Genomic DNA, 20,678 nt, shown 5'->3' with positions numbered 1-20,678 from the left:
GAAGGAAGGGAAGCATTGCTGGAACTTGTACTAATCCAGAACACATACATTGATATGTATAGAAAAGTGACATATGTAGTGCACTGTATGCGCAGGGTGGCGGGTAATGGTTCTCACGCTAGAAGTATGACTATGAGCTACCAGTACCCCTGCTTCACCTCAGTCACGATAAAACAGGTGCACAACACGCATGCGCACTGCGCACACCTATCGGATTGCCAATAGAATAGAACGCAGCGCGTTTGGCGGTAGGTGTAGTGGATTGGTTACGTCTTTGTGACGTCGCGTGCCCTTGTGCGATTTCTCCGCCCAGTCTGTGAAGCCGCTGTCGCTGACAAGGTTGAGTCCGCTCAGTGTTTCTAGGAGCTCTCCGCTGATATCATCAACCATGCTTGTGTGCCGGAGCGCCTGGCAGAGACTGGCCCCCCTCACCCAGCGGGCCACCGCCACCCTACTCCGCAATGGTGAGACCCCTCACTGCCATTGGCACTCCTCTTATCTCTACTGGGCTTCAGAAGCTTGTAAAGGACAGGCAGCGGGCGGGGCGTGCTATATCTGTATGTTCTCCATTACAGTGTGCCACACGACCGCCTCTGTGTGTGCTACTGTAGGGGATATATGGGATATTTAGGTTATATATGGGCATACTGGTGTATTATTACCTGGGTGACTTATGTAATCGTGAATGAGTCCTGATGGAGCTTATCAAGGGCCTAATACTCCCATAGATCTTCCAACATGATCCTACAAACATTTCTTTGTATATTCCATGGCTGGAAGGGTGGCGTTCGAACATGTTGCTTGCTTTTAATCCACGATTTTACAGCGATTTGTTACTTCCTGAACGAAAACTCCGTAAGCCGTTTGAAATTCATTAAAGAAAAATTTCCCATCCTGCCCCTTTTAATTTTCCAATCATCGTGGTCGAAAACCAATGTTGGGTTTGATTTAGAAAATACTATACGTATATGGTTAGTAGTGAAGAGAGCTGACCATACCCATATAGAATTTTTTTTTTTGTGTTTTCATTTTGAAAAACGTTAGTTAAATTTTTCTTTCTAATTCAGGAGTATCTCCAAACTTTTTAAACAAAGGGCAGGTTTATGGCCCTTCAGACTTTGGGTGGGGGCAGACTGTGGCCATTGGAAGTAGAAAATGTCTGGCATCTGTAAGAGTATAACCATTGCTTAAGTTTTTTTAGGGTCAGAGGAATTGTTCCTCATCATTGTTGTCATTGGGTGGGAAAAGTCCTTGTCCATTTGGAGGATCTGTGCCCCCCCCCCCCCCATTTTCAATGTCCCTTTTGAGGACCTGTTCCTTGGAGGATCCACCCCCACCCCCCCATTGTCTGGGTCCTTTTGATGACCTGTTTTTTGGAGGTCCCCCCCCCCCATTGTCCGGGTCCATTTGAGGACCCGTTCCTTGGAGGATCTGTTCTCCGGCCCCCCCCCCCCCCCCCCGATTTGTCCTGGTCCCTTTGAGGACCCGTTCCTTGGAGGAACCGCGCCTCCCTCACTGTCCATGTCCCTTGGGTGATCCATCTAAGCCATTGACTGTTCTTACAAATATTCCCATTTTAATATCTAAATGGTCTGCTGTTCTGTATGTGGTGATATGGCCGTAGATCAGCCCATGGGTGACCCTTCACCAAGTTCCCCTTTAAATCTAGACTTAAGCCCCATACACACTATCAGATTTTCTGCTGTTTTTTGTCTTCAGATTTCCCAAAACCATATAATATAAGGTCAAACATGTGTATGCAATTAGGCAGGCCCTTGCACTACATGGTTTAGGTAAATCTGAAGACAAAAATCAGCAGAAAATCTGGTAGTGTGTATTGGGCTTTAGGATCAGGGTGCTGGTAATGACTGTCTTGGAGCAGGCCTTGCCTTGTGCTCTGGAATGAAATGCCTAATCCTGTGTGTGATTTTTATAAACCTTTGATCAGCTGTCTGCCCATTAATGATCCTTCACCAGGTGCCAACATCACTTAGAAAACTCAATAATCGTCCATTAATTATAATTCTGCGAGAAGGATCGGGGGTGTCGGTGAGTGGCCCTGTGCTGGTAATGAATTTTATAGCACACCAGGGCTCATAGTGCAGCATGTTTATGATTGGAATAGCTCTGTAATGATGCAGAAAGAGAGATTTAAGTATTTGATAATGCTTTGTATCCAGGAAACAGCCATGTGTAAGTCACCAATGTGTTGTAGCTACTAGTGGACGCGGAGGTAGAGGCAGGCAGATGGTGACTTAGCAGACGAGTGAAGGTCACACATAGGAGGAAATGGAGATCGGAAGCTTTATGGCGATTCATGGCGTCATGCAGTGCTGTGATGAGCAGAGAATATACTAGATGTGTTTTGCAGAGGGATTTTTCTAGTGGTGCAATGTTGGAGGTGGAGTTTTCCTGATGTATTGCTCAATCTGAACTAAGTTCTAGCAATTGAAGCATTGCTTTTACATATCTGCCAAATCTAGAAATGCCTTTTGTGTTTTCCCGGTGATCTGTTTATGCAGGAGCATGTGTTTTCTGTGCAGACTTCACATCTGTGATGAGGATATCTGCTTCATCTCTCCAGGCTGTTGACTGGTGAATAAGATTTGCAGAGCTACAACAGGATCATTTAATTTTCCTTTTTATCAACTAGCTTGGTGAAATGTTACCAGATGCAAAAAATAAAAATACCAGTCATGTTTTTTTTCTTGTCTACATATCAAACAAAAATTTAATATATTGCTACTTGTTGCTGAATATAGTGGCTGCTTTCAAATTCACATTTTGGCAAAGAGAATTTTTCGTCAGGTACAGAAAATACATGCTGATCTTGCTAGAAATGCTGTGTCCTTGTTACTTCTAGTCCACTTAAAAAAATGCACAAAGAACCTTGAGATAGACTTAGTAAAACTGGAGAGTGCAAATTCTGGTGCAGCGCTACATGGTAGCCAATCAGTTTCTAACTTCGGCTTGTTTGATTAAAGTGTTTGCAAACCCTTTTTGTTTTTATATTTAAAAAAAAAAACACATGCCTTTTCTTATCTACTCTATGCAATCGTTTTGCACAGAGCAACCCCGATCCTTTTCTTCTGGAGTACCTTGCCTGCTCTCCAGACGCCTCCTCTTTGTGTGCCCTCTGGGGGCCCCCATGCAAACTTGCTCTCGAGTCGCGCTGCTGCATTCATTGACACAGACAGCAGTACTCGGCTCTGCCTCCTGCTCCCATATCGCTGGATTTGATTGAAAGCAGCTATCAATTTGTCCAGTGAGGAGATAGACAGCGGCTAAAGCCACTGCACTCATGCACATCACTGGATCGGATCAGCAAAAAACAAACATGTTATACTTGCCACCTCCTGTACAGTCTGTTTTGCACAGAGTAGCCAAGATCCTTCTCTTCTCAGGTCCCTCTTTGCTCCTCCTGGCCCCTCCCTCCTGTCGCTTGTGCCCACAGTCAGCAGCTTCCTGTGGTACACTGGAGCCGAGTCACAGCTCAGTGTGTCCATTCAGACACGGAATCATGCCCCCTCCCTCCCCTGGTTGACTGACTTTTACAGCCTTGGGCGCTAATGACAGTGCTGCTGTGTCTCAGCCAATCAGAAGGAGACTCCCATATGGCTTAGACATTTGTGGACATCGTTGGGGTGAGATGGGGCTCAGGTAAGTAATTAGGGGCTGCTGGGGTGGCTGCTGTACACAGGTGTTTTATCTTAATGCATTAAAAGGGTTGTAAAGGCAGAAGTTTTTTGTTTATCTTAATGCATTCTATGCATTAAGATAAAACACCTTCTGTGTGCAGCAGCCCCCCTAATACTCACCTCAATCCAGCGATGTCCACGAATTCCCTTGGCCGTCCGGGACTCTCCCTCCTTATTGACTGAGACACAGCAGCGGTGCCATTGGCTCCCACTGCTATCAATCAGGTGGGAAAGGGGGTGTGGCCAAACCACGGCCCTGTGTCTAAATGGATACTCGGAGCAGCAGCTTGGCTGCGCCCATAGCAAGCTGCTTGCTATGGGGGCACTCAACAGGAGGGAAGAACCATGAGCACCAGCCATTAACTTGAAGAGAGGATCAAGGCTGCCCTGTGAAAAAACAACTGCAAAGAGGAGCTAAGTATAACATGTTGGTGAAGTCTTTATTTTAATATAAAAAAAAAAAAAAAAATCACTTAAAGGTGAAAAATCTTGAGGCTTTAAAACCACTTTAAGCTTTGACAAAAAATAAAACCTGCAAGCTGATTAGTTTCTATGCACAGTTGCACCAGATTTTGCACTCCGTTTAAGTAAATCTACCCCTTATCTTTACTGTGCAAACTACTAGTCCAATGCACTATGTAATGGAGATGAAGGCAGTGGGGTTGATTTAGGCTCCATTCACACTTGTGTAACTCCAAAGTCATGTGATTTCCATTGCGGCTTTGATGCAAATTTGAATGCGTGTAGCTTTGGCTGTTGACTTTGGCTTTTACTGTGGCACAACTGTTGTATTTATAAGATGCAACTTTTGAGAGTTTACATTGCAGTCTGACACTTAAGTTGTATAAAAGTCACATTAAAGTAGCGCTGGAACCTTTTTTTAAAGTAGTTGCGACTAATTTACTAAGATTTGATGGCTTCCATTGAAATACCTAGGCTGTGACTCGTCGCTTTGTTTCCTAAGTCGTATGACAAATTGCACATGTCTGAATGGAGCCTTTCTAAAACTGGAGAGTGCAAAATCTGGTGCAGCTGTGCATGATGGCCAAATAGGCTTCTTACTTCAGCTTGTTCAATTAAAGTGGAGTTCCACCCATTTAAAAGTCAGCAGCTACAAACAGTGTAGCTGCTGACTTTTAATAAACAGACACCTGTCCCACAGTTCAGTGATGCAGGTGCATGAAGCCTCGCTCCTCTCTGCCAGCATTCTATCTATGGGCGCCTGGCTGTGGCTTCACAGCCGAACACGGGGTAAAGTTGGGCAATCATCTGGGTCCTGTGACATGTCCTAGAAGATCGGGGGTGTGAGAGGTGACCTTCCTTCCAGCGCCAGTGGAGGAAGTGGGAGCTGGGTGCCTGTAAAAACAAGGTACCCGCTCTTCCCCCCCCCCCCCCCCCCCAAATAAAGTCATGGCAAATGTGGCATGTCAGGGGGTCACCAACACTTTAAGCGGGAGTTCCATTTTTGGTTTGCACTCCGCTTTAAACTTTGGCAAAAAACTTTGGAAGCTGAGGTAACAGGGGGGGAAAAAAATAAAATAAATGCAGCCACCACATGTAAGGATTGATAAACTGCAATATATTACGTTTTGGGTTTAATACACCTTTAACTACAATCTAGCAGAAATAGTAAAGGCCATTGTGTCAGGTGAGACAAGAGACATTATGGCACAGGCGCCGTGCCCTGCCTCCGGCCCCATTGCAGGATGCATACATTCCAATGGGGGGGGGAGGGGTTTGAAGCACCTGATTAGAGCCAGGATCTCTAATAGGCTTCAAAATAGGGTGGGCACAGAGCACTTTTAACTGAGCCCACCGAGGTGTTAAAACGGCAAATATTCGCTATAACACTAATCCTCCTCCCGGCCAATCAGGAAGCAGGTCTTGAGACCCGTCACTCGATTGGCTGGCTGAAAGGAAAGGCGATCCTATTGGACGTCTGAGAGGAGATGCATGGCGGAAGCTACCGTGATGGAGGTGAGTACACTGGAGCTGATGCAAGCCACCTAGATGAGGTAAGTGCCAGACCGACTAGCAGACAGTGGGCGGGGGAGGTGCCCCCGGATCCTCTGGGGGTGGATGTTTGCCCCCCCAAAAAATAAACACCAGCCGCCACTGTAATCTGATATGAGGAAACATGCCTATATATTGTTGGACTTTGAAATCATCCCATAAACATTGCGTGCATAGGTGAATCGTAACATATGAACAAGGCTGTTGATTCTATATGCATTTAAACTGTCAGCTAGTGCAATTTGAGCACAGTTTATAACCTGCAGTATAGATATGCTGATGGTATGGAGGAGAGGCCAAGTAGTACACAATAAAAAGCAACTTCTCATCTTTTAAATATTATTTTTATTTTTTTATTTTTTTTCTTTTCTCCCCCCTCACCTTGACAGCTGAGTTGCCCTCATAAAAAATACTCGCCTGTCTAGCAAATTCAGCGTCGTCTGGTATAAGCTGCCGTTCCATCTCTGCATCCCATGCCGTGTGTCGCCCTCTGATTTTTCTGGTGTCATCAGGAGGCTGCCTGTCTTTTCCATGTTTCTTGATCTGGCCACCTGATGTGTGTAGCTGCACATGTGCATTGCAGCAGAGATTGACCCGAAGCCCCCCCGGGGTGTGTGACTTTAGTGTCTCGGGAGGCTTGGGGTACAGTGTCATTCTCAATGTAATAAACTCCAAAGTGCAGGGCAAGGGCCTGTGGATAATATACCAAACAAAAACAAAAAACAAAAAAAAAGTAATATCCAATTGTAGAACATGGTTAGGGTAGGGAGGGGTAAGCGTAAAGCCATGCAATGCAGATATGATTAAGTAAATGTGCATGAATACAATTTGATCGTATGGATGTACAGTATAATGAAAGATCAGTAAAGGATAGCTGGCTTGCATAGAAAATGACCTTTCCCCATCCCTCTGGAAGGAGAATGATGTTGCAGAGTGTGCTGGTTACTAAATATCTAAACATGGATAAAAAGTAAATGGTCCCAGGTGGCTGCTGTACTGATGGGGTGTCACAAGGACAGGATGGGTGGCTGTATGTTGGGAGCAAAAAAACGACAACAAAACTGTATTTAGTAGGAGGAAGAGGGGGGGGGGGCTTAAGGAGATGGAGATATATATATTCTCTCTGTTCTGACAGGGAAGCAAAGATCAGCTGTTCCTAGTGATCAGGAACATCCTCTCCCTCAGTTAAAAAGCACCCCCTAGGGAGCACTTAACCGTTTGATCACCACTAGTGTTAATACCTTCCAGTGTCATTTTTACAGTGATCAGTGCATTTTTATAGCTCTGATCACTATTGGTGTCACTGGTCACCAAAAAGTGTCACTTGGGGTCAGATTTGCCCACCGCAATGTCGCAGTCCCACTAAAAATCGTAGATCGCCACCATTGCTAGGAAAAATAAAAGTCCCTAAAAATCTTTCCCCTATTTTGTAGACGCTTTAACTTTTGCGCAAAACAATATATACGCTTTATTGCATGTGTTTTTTTTTTTTTTTTGTGGGGGGTATGTATTAGAACGTAAAAAAATATTTTATTTATTTTTGTCAGTCTTTGTTTAGCGCTAAACAAAAAATACCACAGGCAATCAAATCTCTCCAAAAGAAAGCTCTATTTGTGGAAAAACAACGTCAACCGGTACGTCGCAGGGCCACGCAATTGTCAATTACAGCGACGCAGTGCCGTATAGCTCAACTGACTTCAGTACAACCAGCATGTCTGCACCAGGCCCACATTGCCCTTAATCTGACCCACTGGCCTGCATAGAGAGATCTCTCTCTCTCTCTCTCTCACTTTTTAAAAAAGTGCGCTTGTAAGTCCGCTGCGCAAATATGGTGTGACAGACAGTATTGCAACGACCACCATTTTATTCTCTAGGGCAGTGATGGCGAACCTTGGCACCCCAGATGCTTTGGAACTACATTTCCCATGATGCTCATGCACTCTGCAGTGTAGTTGAGCATCATGGGAAATGTAGTTCCAAAACATCTGGAGTGCCAAGGTTCGCCTTCACTGCTCTAGGATGTTAGAATAAAAAATATATATGTTTATGGGTTCTAAATAAAGGGAAGGAGATAGGCAGGCAATGAAAAGAGCCAGGGGAATCTCCATTAGCATTGCTGGTTGTCATACCAATGGCCACCACAAGAGGGCGCCAGATTCCAGAAGGAATCATAGGACCACAGAGGGCCTCAATTACCGGCCGCCGGCGGAATAGCCCGACGCAATCACGCGGAGGGGGGTCCACGGAGACAGGATACCCCCAGCTGTGCTGCCCAAAAATAAATAAAAACATTTTTTCTTAGCCTCAGTTTAGGCTGATACGTATTCTTCTACATATTTTTGGTTAAAAAAAATCGCAATAAGCGATTGGTTTGTGCAAAATTTATAGCATTTACAAAATGGTGATAGTTTTTTAGGCATTTTTATTAATTTTCTTTTTTTTTGCTACTATTAATGGCGGCTTTTTTTTTTTTTTTGACTGCGACATTATGGTGGACACATCGGACATTTTTGACACATTTTTGGCCCCATTGTCATTTATACAGCAATCGGTGCTATACAAATGCACTGATTCCTGTGTAAATGGCAGTGTAGGGGTTAAGTGTGTCCTAGGGGCCTGTTACTGTGGGGGCTGGGCTGTGTGTTGGTGAACACTGATCTCTGTTCCAATCACATGGAGCAGAGATCAGTGTCACTTGTAAACAGAATCTCCCCGTGAGACGAATGTGGGTATCTCCGCGGCGATCATGTCTGCGGAACCCCGGCGACCGGACTCGCGGGGGTCCCGACTGGCATGCGCTGCCGGCGGTGCGCACGCGATGGCAGGGTGGCAAATACAAATGGACGTACCTGTACGCCAATTTGCCTGCTCGTACCATTCTGCCGACGTACATCGTTGTGCACCGGTCAGGAAGTGGTTAAATCTCATCCAGTAGTGGTACTTCACACAGGTCTATGCCCACAGGTCCCCTTTTGGCAGTACAGTAACCCATAGCAACCACTGGGAATCTGCAGTGCCTTGAAAGAGTATTTTATACTCCTTGACATTTTCTACATTTTTTGTCACATTACAACCAAAAACGTAAATTTATTTTATTGGAATTTTATGCGATAGACCAGTGTTTCTCAACTACAGTCCTCAAGGCGCCCCAACAGGTCACGTTTTCAGGATTTCCCTCAGATGAAATGGCTGTGGTAATTACTAAGGCAGTGAATTTGATCAAATCACCTGTGCAAAATAATGAAGGCCTGAAAACATGATCTGTTGGGGTGCCTTGAGGACTGGAGTTGAGAAACGCTGTGATAGACCGACAGAGTGGCACATAATTGTGAAGTGGAAGGAAAATGATTTTACAAATCCGAAAAGTGTGGCGTGCATTTTTATATTCAGCCCCTTTTACTCTTATGCTCCTAACTAAAATCTAGTGGAACCAATTGCCTTCAGAAGTCACCTAATTGGTAAAGAGTTCACCTGTGTGTAATTTAATCTCATTATAAATGCAGCTGTTCTGTGAAGCCCTCAGAGAACGTTGGTGAACAAACAAGGCACTGTATCTGTCTGAAATTGGGTTGTTGCACGGTTTTGCACCCTCAGCAGCTTTCAGGGGATACATAGGAAAGCCATTCAGGAAGTCATGTGTTAGTAGAGTGTGGCTTGTTTATTTCTTGATTAAACATTTCCTGACCTCCCTACCCTTCAAGTGGGATGTCGGAGCCATGGGCTGATTTTTGTGACAGTTTGTTTAGAGTTGATTGTAAAACAAAAGCTGGCAGCAAAATGATAGTTTCATTCAAAAGTTTTATGGAATCACAAAATGTAGTAGTATTCAGGCATTATATAGCGCCAACCTTTTACTCAGTGCTTTGCAATATAAAAGGGAAACAATATAATTATAATACAATCTAATACAAGAGGATTAAGATGGCCCCGCTCAGAAGAGCTTACAATCTAATAGTGTGGGGCAAGTGGTTCAAAAAGGTTGTAACTGTGAGGAATAAGCTGATGGAAGTGGTAAAAGAATAGCTGGAGGCGTGATGGGCTTCCCTGAGTTTTTGCCTGAAGGTAGCAAGAGTAGGGGATAGCCAGACAGGTTGTGGTAGCGAGTCCCTCTATTTTTGTTTTATAGCGCAAAAAATAAAAAACGCAGGGCTGATCAAATGCTACCAAAATAAATTTATTTGTGGAGGGGGCGAAGGTCAGTTTTGTTTGGAAACCACATCTCATGACTGCGCAATTGTCAGTTAAAGCGAGGCAGTGCCGAATTGCAAAAAGTGGTCTGGTCTTAAGCCAGCAAAATGGTCCGGTCTGAAAGTGGTTAATAAAATGGGATTGTTTCTGCAGCATTTCAAGATCTTTTGTCAGGAAGTCCTTTTATTCCTTTAGAAATGTGAGACGTCATTAATACTGTCAGGATTATCATACATGTGGCTGCCACAATGATACACAGTGAGGTTGCACACTGGCAAATAAAATGTTCTGATGATACAGTATGATCTGAGCTTCATTGGGGAGGGGAAGAGTGTCCTGGCTGGAGTCCAGCTATAAATATTTAATACTATTCTCGAGGTACTTGCCCTCCTTTCTGTTATACAAATGTCAGCTATTTCCTATAAAGCCTAGTACACACGTGTGTGTGTGTGTGTGTGTGTGTGTGTGTGTGTGTGTGTGTGTGTGTGTGTGTGTGTGTTTCTTTTTTTTTTTTCCTGGGGAGGTTGAATGAAAAAAAATTGTCAGCTCAGGTCTGAGCCTCTGTACTAACAATCAGACGTTGGTACAGCGATTTCCCCCTTCTGAGCTATTGTGTTCTGATGGGGATTATCGCATGGTTACTGTGAAATTGTGTGACTGCATCAATGCAGTGCATGTAACTATTATTCACGATGTAATCTCAGCTTGCATTCATTGAATGAGTTAACCAAAAATGTAAATATTTCAGAATATACAGCCTCATGCTGTTGCATAACTAAGCTCTGTTTCATGCTGATTAAATTGAATGTCTCTTAACCACTTCAATACAGGGTATTTTCACTCCCTACCTGCCCAGGCCAATTTTCAGCTTTCAGAGCTGTAACATTTTGAATGACAATTGCGCGGTCATACAACACGGTACCCAAACTTTTTTTTTTTTTTTTTCCCCCGCAGCTTTCTTTTGGGTGGTATTAAATCACTTTTGTAAGTAAGTACTCCCGCGCTACTTAGGAAAGAAATAGAAAACCAAAGGTCCATGAGGGCCAAATACTACCCATGAGTAAATAAAATAAATCCAATAATTGGTGTTGAGCTCCTAAGTATATTAAATAGTGTTCGCATATAACTGTAAATAACTTTACAATACATAAATAGGCACCATATAACCAATAAAGTGCAAATTACCATAAATAATAAAGTATGGTAATACAGTGCATAATAAGTGAAGAGAGATCACAAGCAGGTTTGCTGAGCAGGTGACTCAAGTGGATAATAAAAATAAATATCTAAAAAGACTTTAAGATAACCATAAATAGATAAATAAGATCTATAATGGATAAATAAGTCCATATAGCTAAAGTGCAAATTGTGCTGATGAAACTTAAAGGGGTTGTAAAGGTTCGTTTTTTATTTTCTAAATAGGTTCCTATAAGCTAGTGCATTGTTGGTTCACTTACCTTTTCCTTCGATTTCCCTTTATAAATGTTTTTTTTTTTCTTTGTTTTCTTTGTCTGAATTTCTCACTTCCTGTTCCTCCTCAGTAAGCTGTTCTGGCTAACCACCAGCTCGGATGATGGTGTGAAGTTTACTGAGGAGAAACAGGAAGTGAGTTATTCAGACAAAGAAAAAAAACATTTAGAAGGGAAATCTAAGGAAAAGGTAAGTGAACCAACAATGCACTAGTTTAGAGGAACCTATGTAGAAAATAAAAAAACGAACCTTTACAACCCCTTTAAAAGGACACTCTTCTGGGTTCATGGTGCAGAGTGCAGTGTGGAGGTGTTCTATAGTAACATCAGGTAACACATTGACTTTCAGTGAGAGGTGGATCCGCAGTGTGTGTAACAGCCATAGGTGTACTAAATTATTACCTTACTGCTGTAAGGTAAACCGCATTAAGCGGGAGAGGGAGTAGATCACTCAAGTTTGTCTTTTTTCTTTTTTTCCTCTTCTTTTTTTCCCTGTCAATTGTCAAATGACGGCTGCAAAGGGGTTTCAAAATCCTGACTGGACGTCCTAGACCGTCCTCAGGATTTTGAGCCGCGGCGATCGTTGTTGCGGGGTGTTAGTCTGACACCCCGCAACTACGATCTCGGGAAAGAGTCTCCGGATCAGCCGTGTCCAATTACAGCTGATCACAGTGTAAATAGGTAGAGCCGGTGATCGGCTTTTCCTCTCACGTCTGTCAGACGTGAGTAGAGGAGAGCCGATCGGCTGCTCCTCTGACAGGGGGCGGGGTCTGTGCTGATCATCAGCACAGCCCCCCAGAGATGCCCTCCACAATGGATGCCAATCAGTGGCCACAATGGGCATCACTGATTGGCATGCATTGTTTGGCATCCATCAGCATAAAACCATCTGTGCCGCCTCTCAGTGCCCATCTGTGCCACCCCATCAGTGCCCATCCGTGAAGGAGAAAACTTAATTTACAAAGTTTTTTAAAAAAAAATTCAAAATTTTCGGTCTTTTTGTTTGTTTAGCAAAAAATAAACGGTAGAGGTGATCAAATACTACCAAAAGAGAGCTGTATTTGTGGGAAAAATTATAAAAATTTAATTTGGGTACAGTGTAGCATGACTGCAATTGTCATTCAAAGTGCGACAGCGCTGAAAGCTCAAAATTGGTCTCGGTAGGAAGGTGTTTAAGTGCCCAGTATTGAAGTGGTTAAGGAAGTGGTGTGACATCCATGCTGATATGTCAGTAATGCCAGAGGAGACTGAAAGAGTGAGGTGAGGAGTAGACAGTGTAATCGGCATATAAGTGGTATTGGAAGCCATGGGTGGTTATCAAGGGAGGAGGTGTAGATAGAATAGAGAAGGGGGGCTCCCGCAGAAAGAGGCAATGGAGGGGAGTAGACAGTTGTAGGTGACCCTGAAGGAGCGCTGTGATGGGCAGAGAACCAGGATAGAGCAGAATCTTGGAGGCCAAGGGAATGTAGTTTGAGGAGGAGTGGGTGGTCAACGGCATCAAAGGCAGCAAAGAGGTCAAGTAGTAGGCATATGGAGTATTGGCTGTTGGTTTTAGGTGTTAGTAGATCGTTAGTGAGTTTTAGTAAGGCAGTTTCCGTGGAGTGCTGCGAGCGAAAGCCAGACTGGAATGGGTCAAGTAGGTTATTTTCAGTGAGAAAGGAGCTAAGACATTTGTAGGCTAAACGTTCTAGAAGTTTAGAGGTGAATGGGAGCAATGAGATGGGTCTTAAGTTGTTCAGGTTGGTGGGGTCCAGTGAGGGCTTTTTAAGTATGGGGGTGATATGCACATGTTGTAGAGGGAAGGTGCCACTAGAAAGGGAGAGATTGAAGATGTGAGGGAGCATAGGGTAGAATTAAGAGGGTGACCGTAGTATGTGAGAAAACGGCATCCAATGGACAATTGGTTAAGTGGGCGTCTGAGAAGTTTTGTAACCTCTTCAGTAGCAGCCAATGCAAAAGAGGAGAGTGTTGAATGTGCTATTGGGCAAGGTATGTTGTGTGGGGAAGATGTAGGCACAGTGGAAGGTTTCCTCACAAATTGCATCAATCTTGTCTTTGAAGTGATTGGCAATCTCTCGGGCAGTGAGTTAGTGGATACAGGGGGTGGTGAACAAAGCGTAGAGTTCAAGGTTGAGAAGAGCCAACGGGGACTAGATGACAAAGTATTAATGAGAGACAAAGTTAGCTTGTTTGGCAGCATGGAGGCAGGAATTGTATTTTAAAAGGACAGATTTATATAGCTGCACTTTCTGTTGGTTTGAATCTTGCCTATCTCATCGCACCTTCAGTGTCACTTACAGCTCCGCTTCCTCCTCTTAGCGTTGGGGTCCCCCAAGGTGCTATTCTTGGACCTCTATTCTCGAACTACACGTCCTCCCTGGATCAGCTGATGGCCTTCCATGGCTTCCACTACCATTTATATGCTGACACCCAAATCTATCTCTCTGCCCCTCTGCTCACCCCATCAATCTCGCGCATCACCAATTTTACTAACAGACATATCAGCCTGGATGTCAAACCACTTTCTAAAACTGAGCTCTTAATATTTCCTCCCCCATGTGCCCCTTCCCCGGACTTCTTTGTCAAGATCAAAAGATCAATGGCATATCTATCAGTCCATCCCGACATGCCAGGTTGCTAGGAGTAACCTTAGACTCTGATCTGGTCTTTCAGGCCCACATACAATCCCTGTCCAAATCATGCCTCCAACACTTCCAGAATATGCCCTTTTTTAACTGACACCACCAATCGTCTAATTCACTCCCTGGTCATCTCTTGCCTCGACTACTGCAACTCCCTCATTAGATTACCTTTACATACACTATCCCCCCTTCAGTCCATAATGAATGCTGCTGCAAGACTCCTCCACCTTACCAACCATTCATTGTCCTCCACCCCTTTCTGCCAATCCCTCCACTGGCTTCCACTCGCCCAACGAATAAAATTCAAAGTACTAACAATTTACAAAGCCATCCATAAATCTGCCCCCAGCTACTTAACTAACCTAGTCCCAAAATACCAACCAAGCCGCTCTCTTTGGTCCTCCCAAGACTTCCTGCTCTCTAGCTCCCTTGTCGCCTCCTCCCATGCTCACCTCCAGGGTTTCTCCAGAGCTTCTCCCATCCTTTGGAACTCCTTACCCCAATCTGTCCGACTGTCCGCTAATCTATCCATCTTTAAATGATTCCTGAAAACCCTTCTCTTCAAAGAAGACTATCCTGCTTCTAACAGTTTTACTTCCTCCATCAGTTCATCCCCCCCCCCCCCCCCCCACAGCTGTTACCTTTTGTATCAATTAACCCTACCTTTTTTAGATTGTAAGCTCTAATGGGCAGGGCCCTCCTCTTGGACCGAAGTGTAATGTAACTGTAATGTCTGCCTTTATTTTGTTAAGCGCTGTGCAAACTGTTGGCACTATATAAAACCTGTATATTAAATGATATCCCTCTAGTTTGCGACCAATATGGATTTTTCAGAAAATGCTGATATTGGCCTGCAATAATCGGTCAATCCCTGATTCTAGTATTATGCCTGTGCACGCTCTGATTGTGTTTTTTGTTCTCTTTACAGCACCTGTTCGTCAGATGTCAGCCAGCAGTGTGCCAGGCTCTTCTGGTGAAGCTCTGCCTTACTACCTGTTCGTTGGTGTATCTGCAGTTGGTGGAGTGGCATATGTAAGTATTTTCTCTTTGCTGGGATTGCTTATTGGGTATCTCAGAAGTCACAGCTAATTTAAGTTTACAAATAAACTAGCACAAATACACCACCACAGGATGGTACTGCAGGTGTATAACTAATAGTAAAGTGCCACATCCTAATAACTGAATTGATTGATTATATGTTGAAAGAATCATGGACTTTACAGGCACCCCAATGTATTTAAAAATAGTAATTTTATTAACAAATGTTCAAAAAATAATGTAAAACATTTTAAGTACAGAATTAACCACTTCAGCCCTGGAAGATTTGGCTGCTCAATAACATACCATTTTTTGCAATTCAGCACTGCGTCACTTTAACTGACAATTGCGCAGTCATGCAACACTGTACCTAAACAAAATTGTCGCCCGCCCCCCCTACAGATAGAGCTTTCTCTTGGTGGTATTTGATCCCCTCTGCGGTTTTTATTTTTTGCGCTATGAAGAAAAGTGACAAGTTTGAAAAAAAACAGATCTTTTTTTTACTTTTTGTTATAATAAATATCCCACTTTGTTAGTGTTTTTAATTTTTTTTTTTTTTTTTTTTTTTTTTTTTTTTTTCCTCAGTTTAGGTCGATCTGTATTCTTCTACATATTTTTTTGAAAAAATTGTAATAAGCGTATATTGATTGGTTTGTGAAAAAGTTATAGCGCCTACAGAATAGGGGATAGATTTGTGGCTTTTATTTTTTTTTATTATTTTTTTCTGCTAGTAATGCCGGTGATATGCGATCCCGCTACTGGCAAGGAAGGGATTAACACTAGGGGGCGATCAAGGTGTTTACTGTGTTCCTTATGTGTGTTTAACTGTGGGGGGATGGGACTGTCTAGGAGGAGAGCGAGATCAGTGTTCATACATAGTATGAACACACAGTCTGTCTCCTATCCCCTGAATGAACCGGGATCTAGCACGAGCGATCGTGGGAGCCCGGCGGTCATCGCATCCCCCGGGCACTCGCATCGGGGTCGGTCACACGCTGCGGGTGCGCGTGCCGCTAGTGGCCAAAAGGCAAAGCGACGTAACATAGTTCCGCCCATCCGTGCCATTCTGTCGCAGTAAAACTGCGGCGGCTGTTAAGCAAGAGTTTAAACAAGCGATAATTAGCACATCCAACTCTAGCTGCTGGGCCACGCGCTATCGTGTGCATGAGCATCAGCGTGGGGATTTGTGTATTAAAACACACAAATTCCTGTGCTGTCAGAGGAGAGGAGACATGTCCTTTATAGTGGTTAGGTACAGTGAAATCTCCCCTCCTACCTAACTCTGCCTTAACCACATGCCAACCAGCGCATGACTATGCACAATGGCACGGCTGGGCAAATGGGCGTACAGGTATAACCCCTTTGAATTGTGGCATTGTGGGTGCACACCCCCGTCAGGACTCTATGTCCGCCGGTGTCCCGGAATGGCAGAACGGGGAGATGCATTTTGTAAACGAGGTATTTCCCTGTTCTCCCTAGTGACATGCAGGGCTGCCATCAGGGGGGTACACCCACCACAATTGTAAGGGACACTGGTGCCTGCCCAGGCCAGAAGAAGGCAGGACAGGTGAAGGGGAGCTGTGCTCTGCATTACAGAAACTATTTCACAGCTTCTGCTGTTCTGAAAGAAATAAAAATCATCAATTGCAGCCAGTGAGACCCCCTGCCTGCTCGTCGTCTGTCACTTAACCTGTCTTGGTGGGGCAGTGGGTAACTGCGGCGAGCAGGGTCCTTCATGCTTCTCCTGCCGTTGTCTTCTCCCATCCTCTCCTCCTGATAGGCAACCAATAACGATGCATATAAAGAACAAAATTAGCTGCGCTACCTACCCCCACTGAGGCTATTACTGTTTGTGCAAAGAAATGAAAATTAATCGGATAATTCCAATAGATTAAGTGAAATCAGCTAGAACTATTCATATACAATCAAAATTAAGTGAGAAATGCTCAAATTAAATATGATTAAATTATTAATATAGTGATTAATAAGTTGATTATATTCAAAAAGTGAATAAATAATTATAAATGAATTAATTAATTAATTATTGACTAAGTAAATGAATTATAATCAATATAAATACAGTGATTATAATTAAATAAGATTAAAAACCCAGTGACAAATTTAATAAAAAGATATCCATAAAAAAGGTGAACCAGTGAACCACAACCAATGAGAAAAAGTCTTTATAATGGAAGAGATCTCCTTAAGAGTGCCAGTCAGCCGTGCGATCCACCTTCACCAAGCCAGAAACCCGTGAGTCAACAGTGGGAATGCACGCTTACCAGAAAGCGGTATGTAAACGCTCATTGAATTTGTCACCCGAACTGCACCAATCCTGACTCCTATTGCGGAAACGCTTTCGAATGGACCATGGAGATTTCCACATAAGCAGGCAATGGTTTAGATGGTAACTCAGAATACACAAAGCCGCCCATAGCGTAAACCAGGCAGGATATTTTCATTTCAATAAACAAAATATACTCACAAACATAGCAGTAAAAAAGCATGAAATGTCGGCCGGCATGCCAACGCCCGTTCAGAAGGTCAACGTAATTGTGTCCGCACATCTTGACCACCCGACGTGCATTTCGTCATACGGTGACGTCTGGGGTATGGGCGACGCGCTGACGCATCACGTTTAAATAGGGACAGTAATAAAACCAAGCCTCATTGTGAATAATGAAAACCGGTTTTCATTATTCCGCAATAGGAGTCAGGATTGGTGCAGTTCAGGTGACAAATTCAATGTTCAATGTTCAATGTTTACATACCACTTTCTGGTAAGCGTGCATTCCCACTGTTGACTCATGGGTTTCTGGCTTGGTGAAGGTGGATCGCACGGCTGACTGGCACTCTCTTAACCACTTGACCACTGGGCACTTAAACACCCTTAATAACCAGACCAATTTTCAGCTTTCGGTGCTCTCACATTTTGAATGACAATTACTCAGTCATGCAACACTGGACCTATATGAAATTTTTGTCCTTTTTTTTTTTTTTTTTCACACAAATAGAGCTTATGGTGGTATTTAATCACTGCTCGTTTATTTTTATTTTTTTGTGCTATAAAAGAAAAAAATACCGAAAAATTCTGTAAAAAAATATATATATATTTTTTTCTTTTTCTGTTATAAATTTTGCAGATTAGTAATTTTTTCTTCATAAATTTTGGCCAAAATTTATAATACTACATATCTTTAATAAAAATAAGTACAAATTGGTGGATATTATTTGGTCTTTGTGAAAGTTAGAGTCCACAAGCTATGGTGCCAATATCTGAAAATTGATCACACCTGAAGTACTGATGGCCTATTTCAAAACTTGAGACCCTAACATGCCAGAAAAGTACTACAAATACCCCCCAAATGACCCCTTTTTGCAAAGAAGACATTCCAATGTATTTAGTAAGAGGCATGATGATTTTTTTTTAAGTTGTCATTTTTTCCCACAATTCTTTGAAATATCAAGATTTTTTTTGTACTTCTTTTTTTTATTTTTTTTAACAAAATTGTCATATCAGTTTATTTCTCACACACAGCATATTCATACCACAAATTACACCCCAAAACACATTCTGCTATTACTCCTGAGTACGGCGATACCACATGTGTGAGACTTTAACACAGTGCGGCCACATACAGAGGCCCAACATGCAGGGAGCGCCATCAGGGGTTCTGGAGCACCCAGGACAATTCTGACAGTTCTCTCCTACGTGTAAAAATCATAATTTATTTGCTAGAAAATTACATAAAATCCCAAAACATTATATATGTTTTTTTAGCAAACATCCTGGGGAATACAATGGTGGTCGTTGCAACTTTTTTTATCTCGCATTGTATTTGCGCAGCAATTTTTTTTAATGCTTTTTTTTGGGGAAAAAAACTGTTTTGTGCTTAAAAAAAAAAAAAAAAAAAACACAGTAAAGTTAGCCCAATTTTTGCATAATGTGAAAGATGAAGTTACGCTGAGTAAATGGATAACTAACATGTCACTCTTCAAAATTGCACACGCTCGTGGAATGGCGCCAAACGTCGCTACTTAAAAATCCCCATAGGCGACGCTTTAAATTTATTTTTTTTTTTTTTTTTACTGGTTATATGTTTTGAGTTACAGAGGAGGTCTGGGGCTAGAATTATTGCTCTCGCTCTAACGTTCGCAGCGATACCTCACATGTGTGGTTTGAACACCGTTTTCATTCGTGGGCGGGACTTGCGTATGTGTTCGCTTCTGCATGCGAGCACATGGGAACAGGGGCGCTTTAAAAAAAAATTTTTTATTATTGTTCATTTTACTTTACTTTATTTTAGTTTGACATTTTTTTTTCCCCAAAAATAAATTTTTTGATCACTTTTATTCCTATTACAAGGAATGTAAACATCCCTTGTAATAGGAATATGGCATGACAGGTCCTCTTTACAATAAGACCCTACATCTCACCTCTAGGCTGGAAAGCCTGAAATAAAAAAAAATAAAAAAAAGATTCTGGCTTTGATCGTATTGGCGAGTCGGTAGAAGCACCGGCGGGAGGGGGGGGGGGGGGGGGGAGGGCGATGTCTATGGCTGGGTATTGCAGGGTATCTCAGAGGAATTTTACTGCAGGGTATTGGCTGGAATTTTACTGCAGGGTATTGGCTGGAATTTTACTGCAGGGTAATGGCGGGTAATTGAGGGGTTAAATTTCTGTGAGCAGCGATGTGGGCACTGCAGATGCAGCCCACAGCGCTGCTGATACCGATCTCTCCCCTCTCCGCTGTACCGATCGGTACAGAGAGGGGGAGGGAGGAACCAGCGTCATAACATGATGCCGGTTTGTTTACAAGTGATCACTCCGTCGTTTAAAGGAGCGATCATGTGGTAAACGGCTGCGACGAGCAGCCGTTTACCGTGATTCGTGATGCGCCGGGTACTGTGGACCCAGCAGTCACGGATGCTCTTGAGTGCGCGTGAGAATGGAATTCTGGGAGGACGTCATATGACTGCCTCCCAGAGTTAAAAAAACGCCCTGTAGCAGTCATTCGGCTATGGGCCGGTTGTTAAGTGATTAAGGAGATATCTCTTCCATTATAAAGACTTTTGGTTTGGACTTTTTCTCATTGGTTGTGGTTCACTGGTTCACTAATTTTGTTCTTTATATGCATTGTATTTTGGATGTGTATCACATCCTGGTAGCTGCAGCTGTAACTGGGTTTTTGTTTTTTAACCACCTCAGTACAGTGCAGTTACACCCCCTTCCTGACCAGACCAATTTTCAGCTTTCAGCGCTCTCACATTTTGAATGACAATTACTCAGTCATCCAACACTGTATCCATATGAAACTTGCGTCCTTTTTTCCACACAAATAGAGCTTTCTTTTAGTGGTATTTAATCACTAGTGGGTTTTTTATTTTTTGTGCTATAAATAAAATAAAACGTAAATTTTGTGAAAAAAATGCCTTTTTCTTCGTTTCTGTCATAAATTTTTGCTAATTAGTAATTTTTCTTCATAAATTTTGGCCAAAATTTATACTGCTACATATCTTTGGTAAAAATAACCCACATTAGTATATATTATTTGGTCTTTGTGAAAGTTATAGAGTCTACAAACTATGGTGCCAATCACTGAAAATTCATCACTTCTGATCAGGCCTTC

The 20,678-nt window shown here is 42.9% G+C and overlaps 1 protein-coding gene across 1 annotated transcript in view; it reads left to right on the top strand.

The window, feature by feature from the left end:
- The first annotated feature begins 266 nt into the window (after positions 1-266).
- The window catches only part of MGARP (mitochondria localized glutamic acid rich protein), a 103,978-nt gene continuing 83,566 nt past the window's right edge, over positions 267-20,678 (top strand). The window contains exons 1-2 of the mRNA XM_077476921.1: positions 267-464; positions 14,939-15,042. Of these exons, the coding sequence (XP_077333047.1) occupies positions 389-464; positions 14,939-15,042 (180 nt within the window). The 5' untranslated portion in view covers positions 267-388. The remainder of the gene's footprint in view (positions 465-14,938; positions 15,043-20,678) is intronic.

The sequence above is a fragment of the Lithobates pipiens genome, unplaced genomic scaffold, assembly GCF_037356315.1.
Source record: "Lithobates pipiens isolate NorthernLeopardFrog02 unplaced genomic scaffold, aLitPip1_a1.2 Scaffold_13, whole genome shotgun sequence".
In the NCBI taxonomy this organism is placed as follows: Eukaryota; Metazoa; Chordata; class Amphibia; order Anura; family Ranidae; genus Lithobates; species Lithobates pipiens.
Note: the sequence above shows the minus strand (reverse complement) of the source record. Positions and strands in the feature narration are given on the sequence as shown.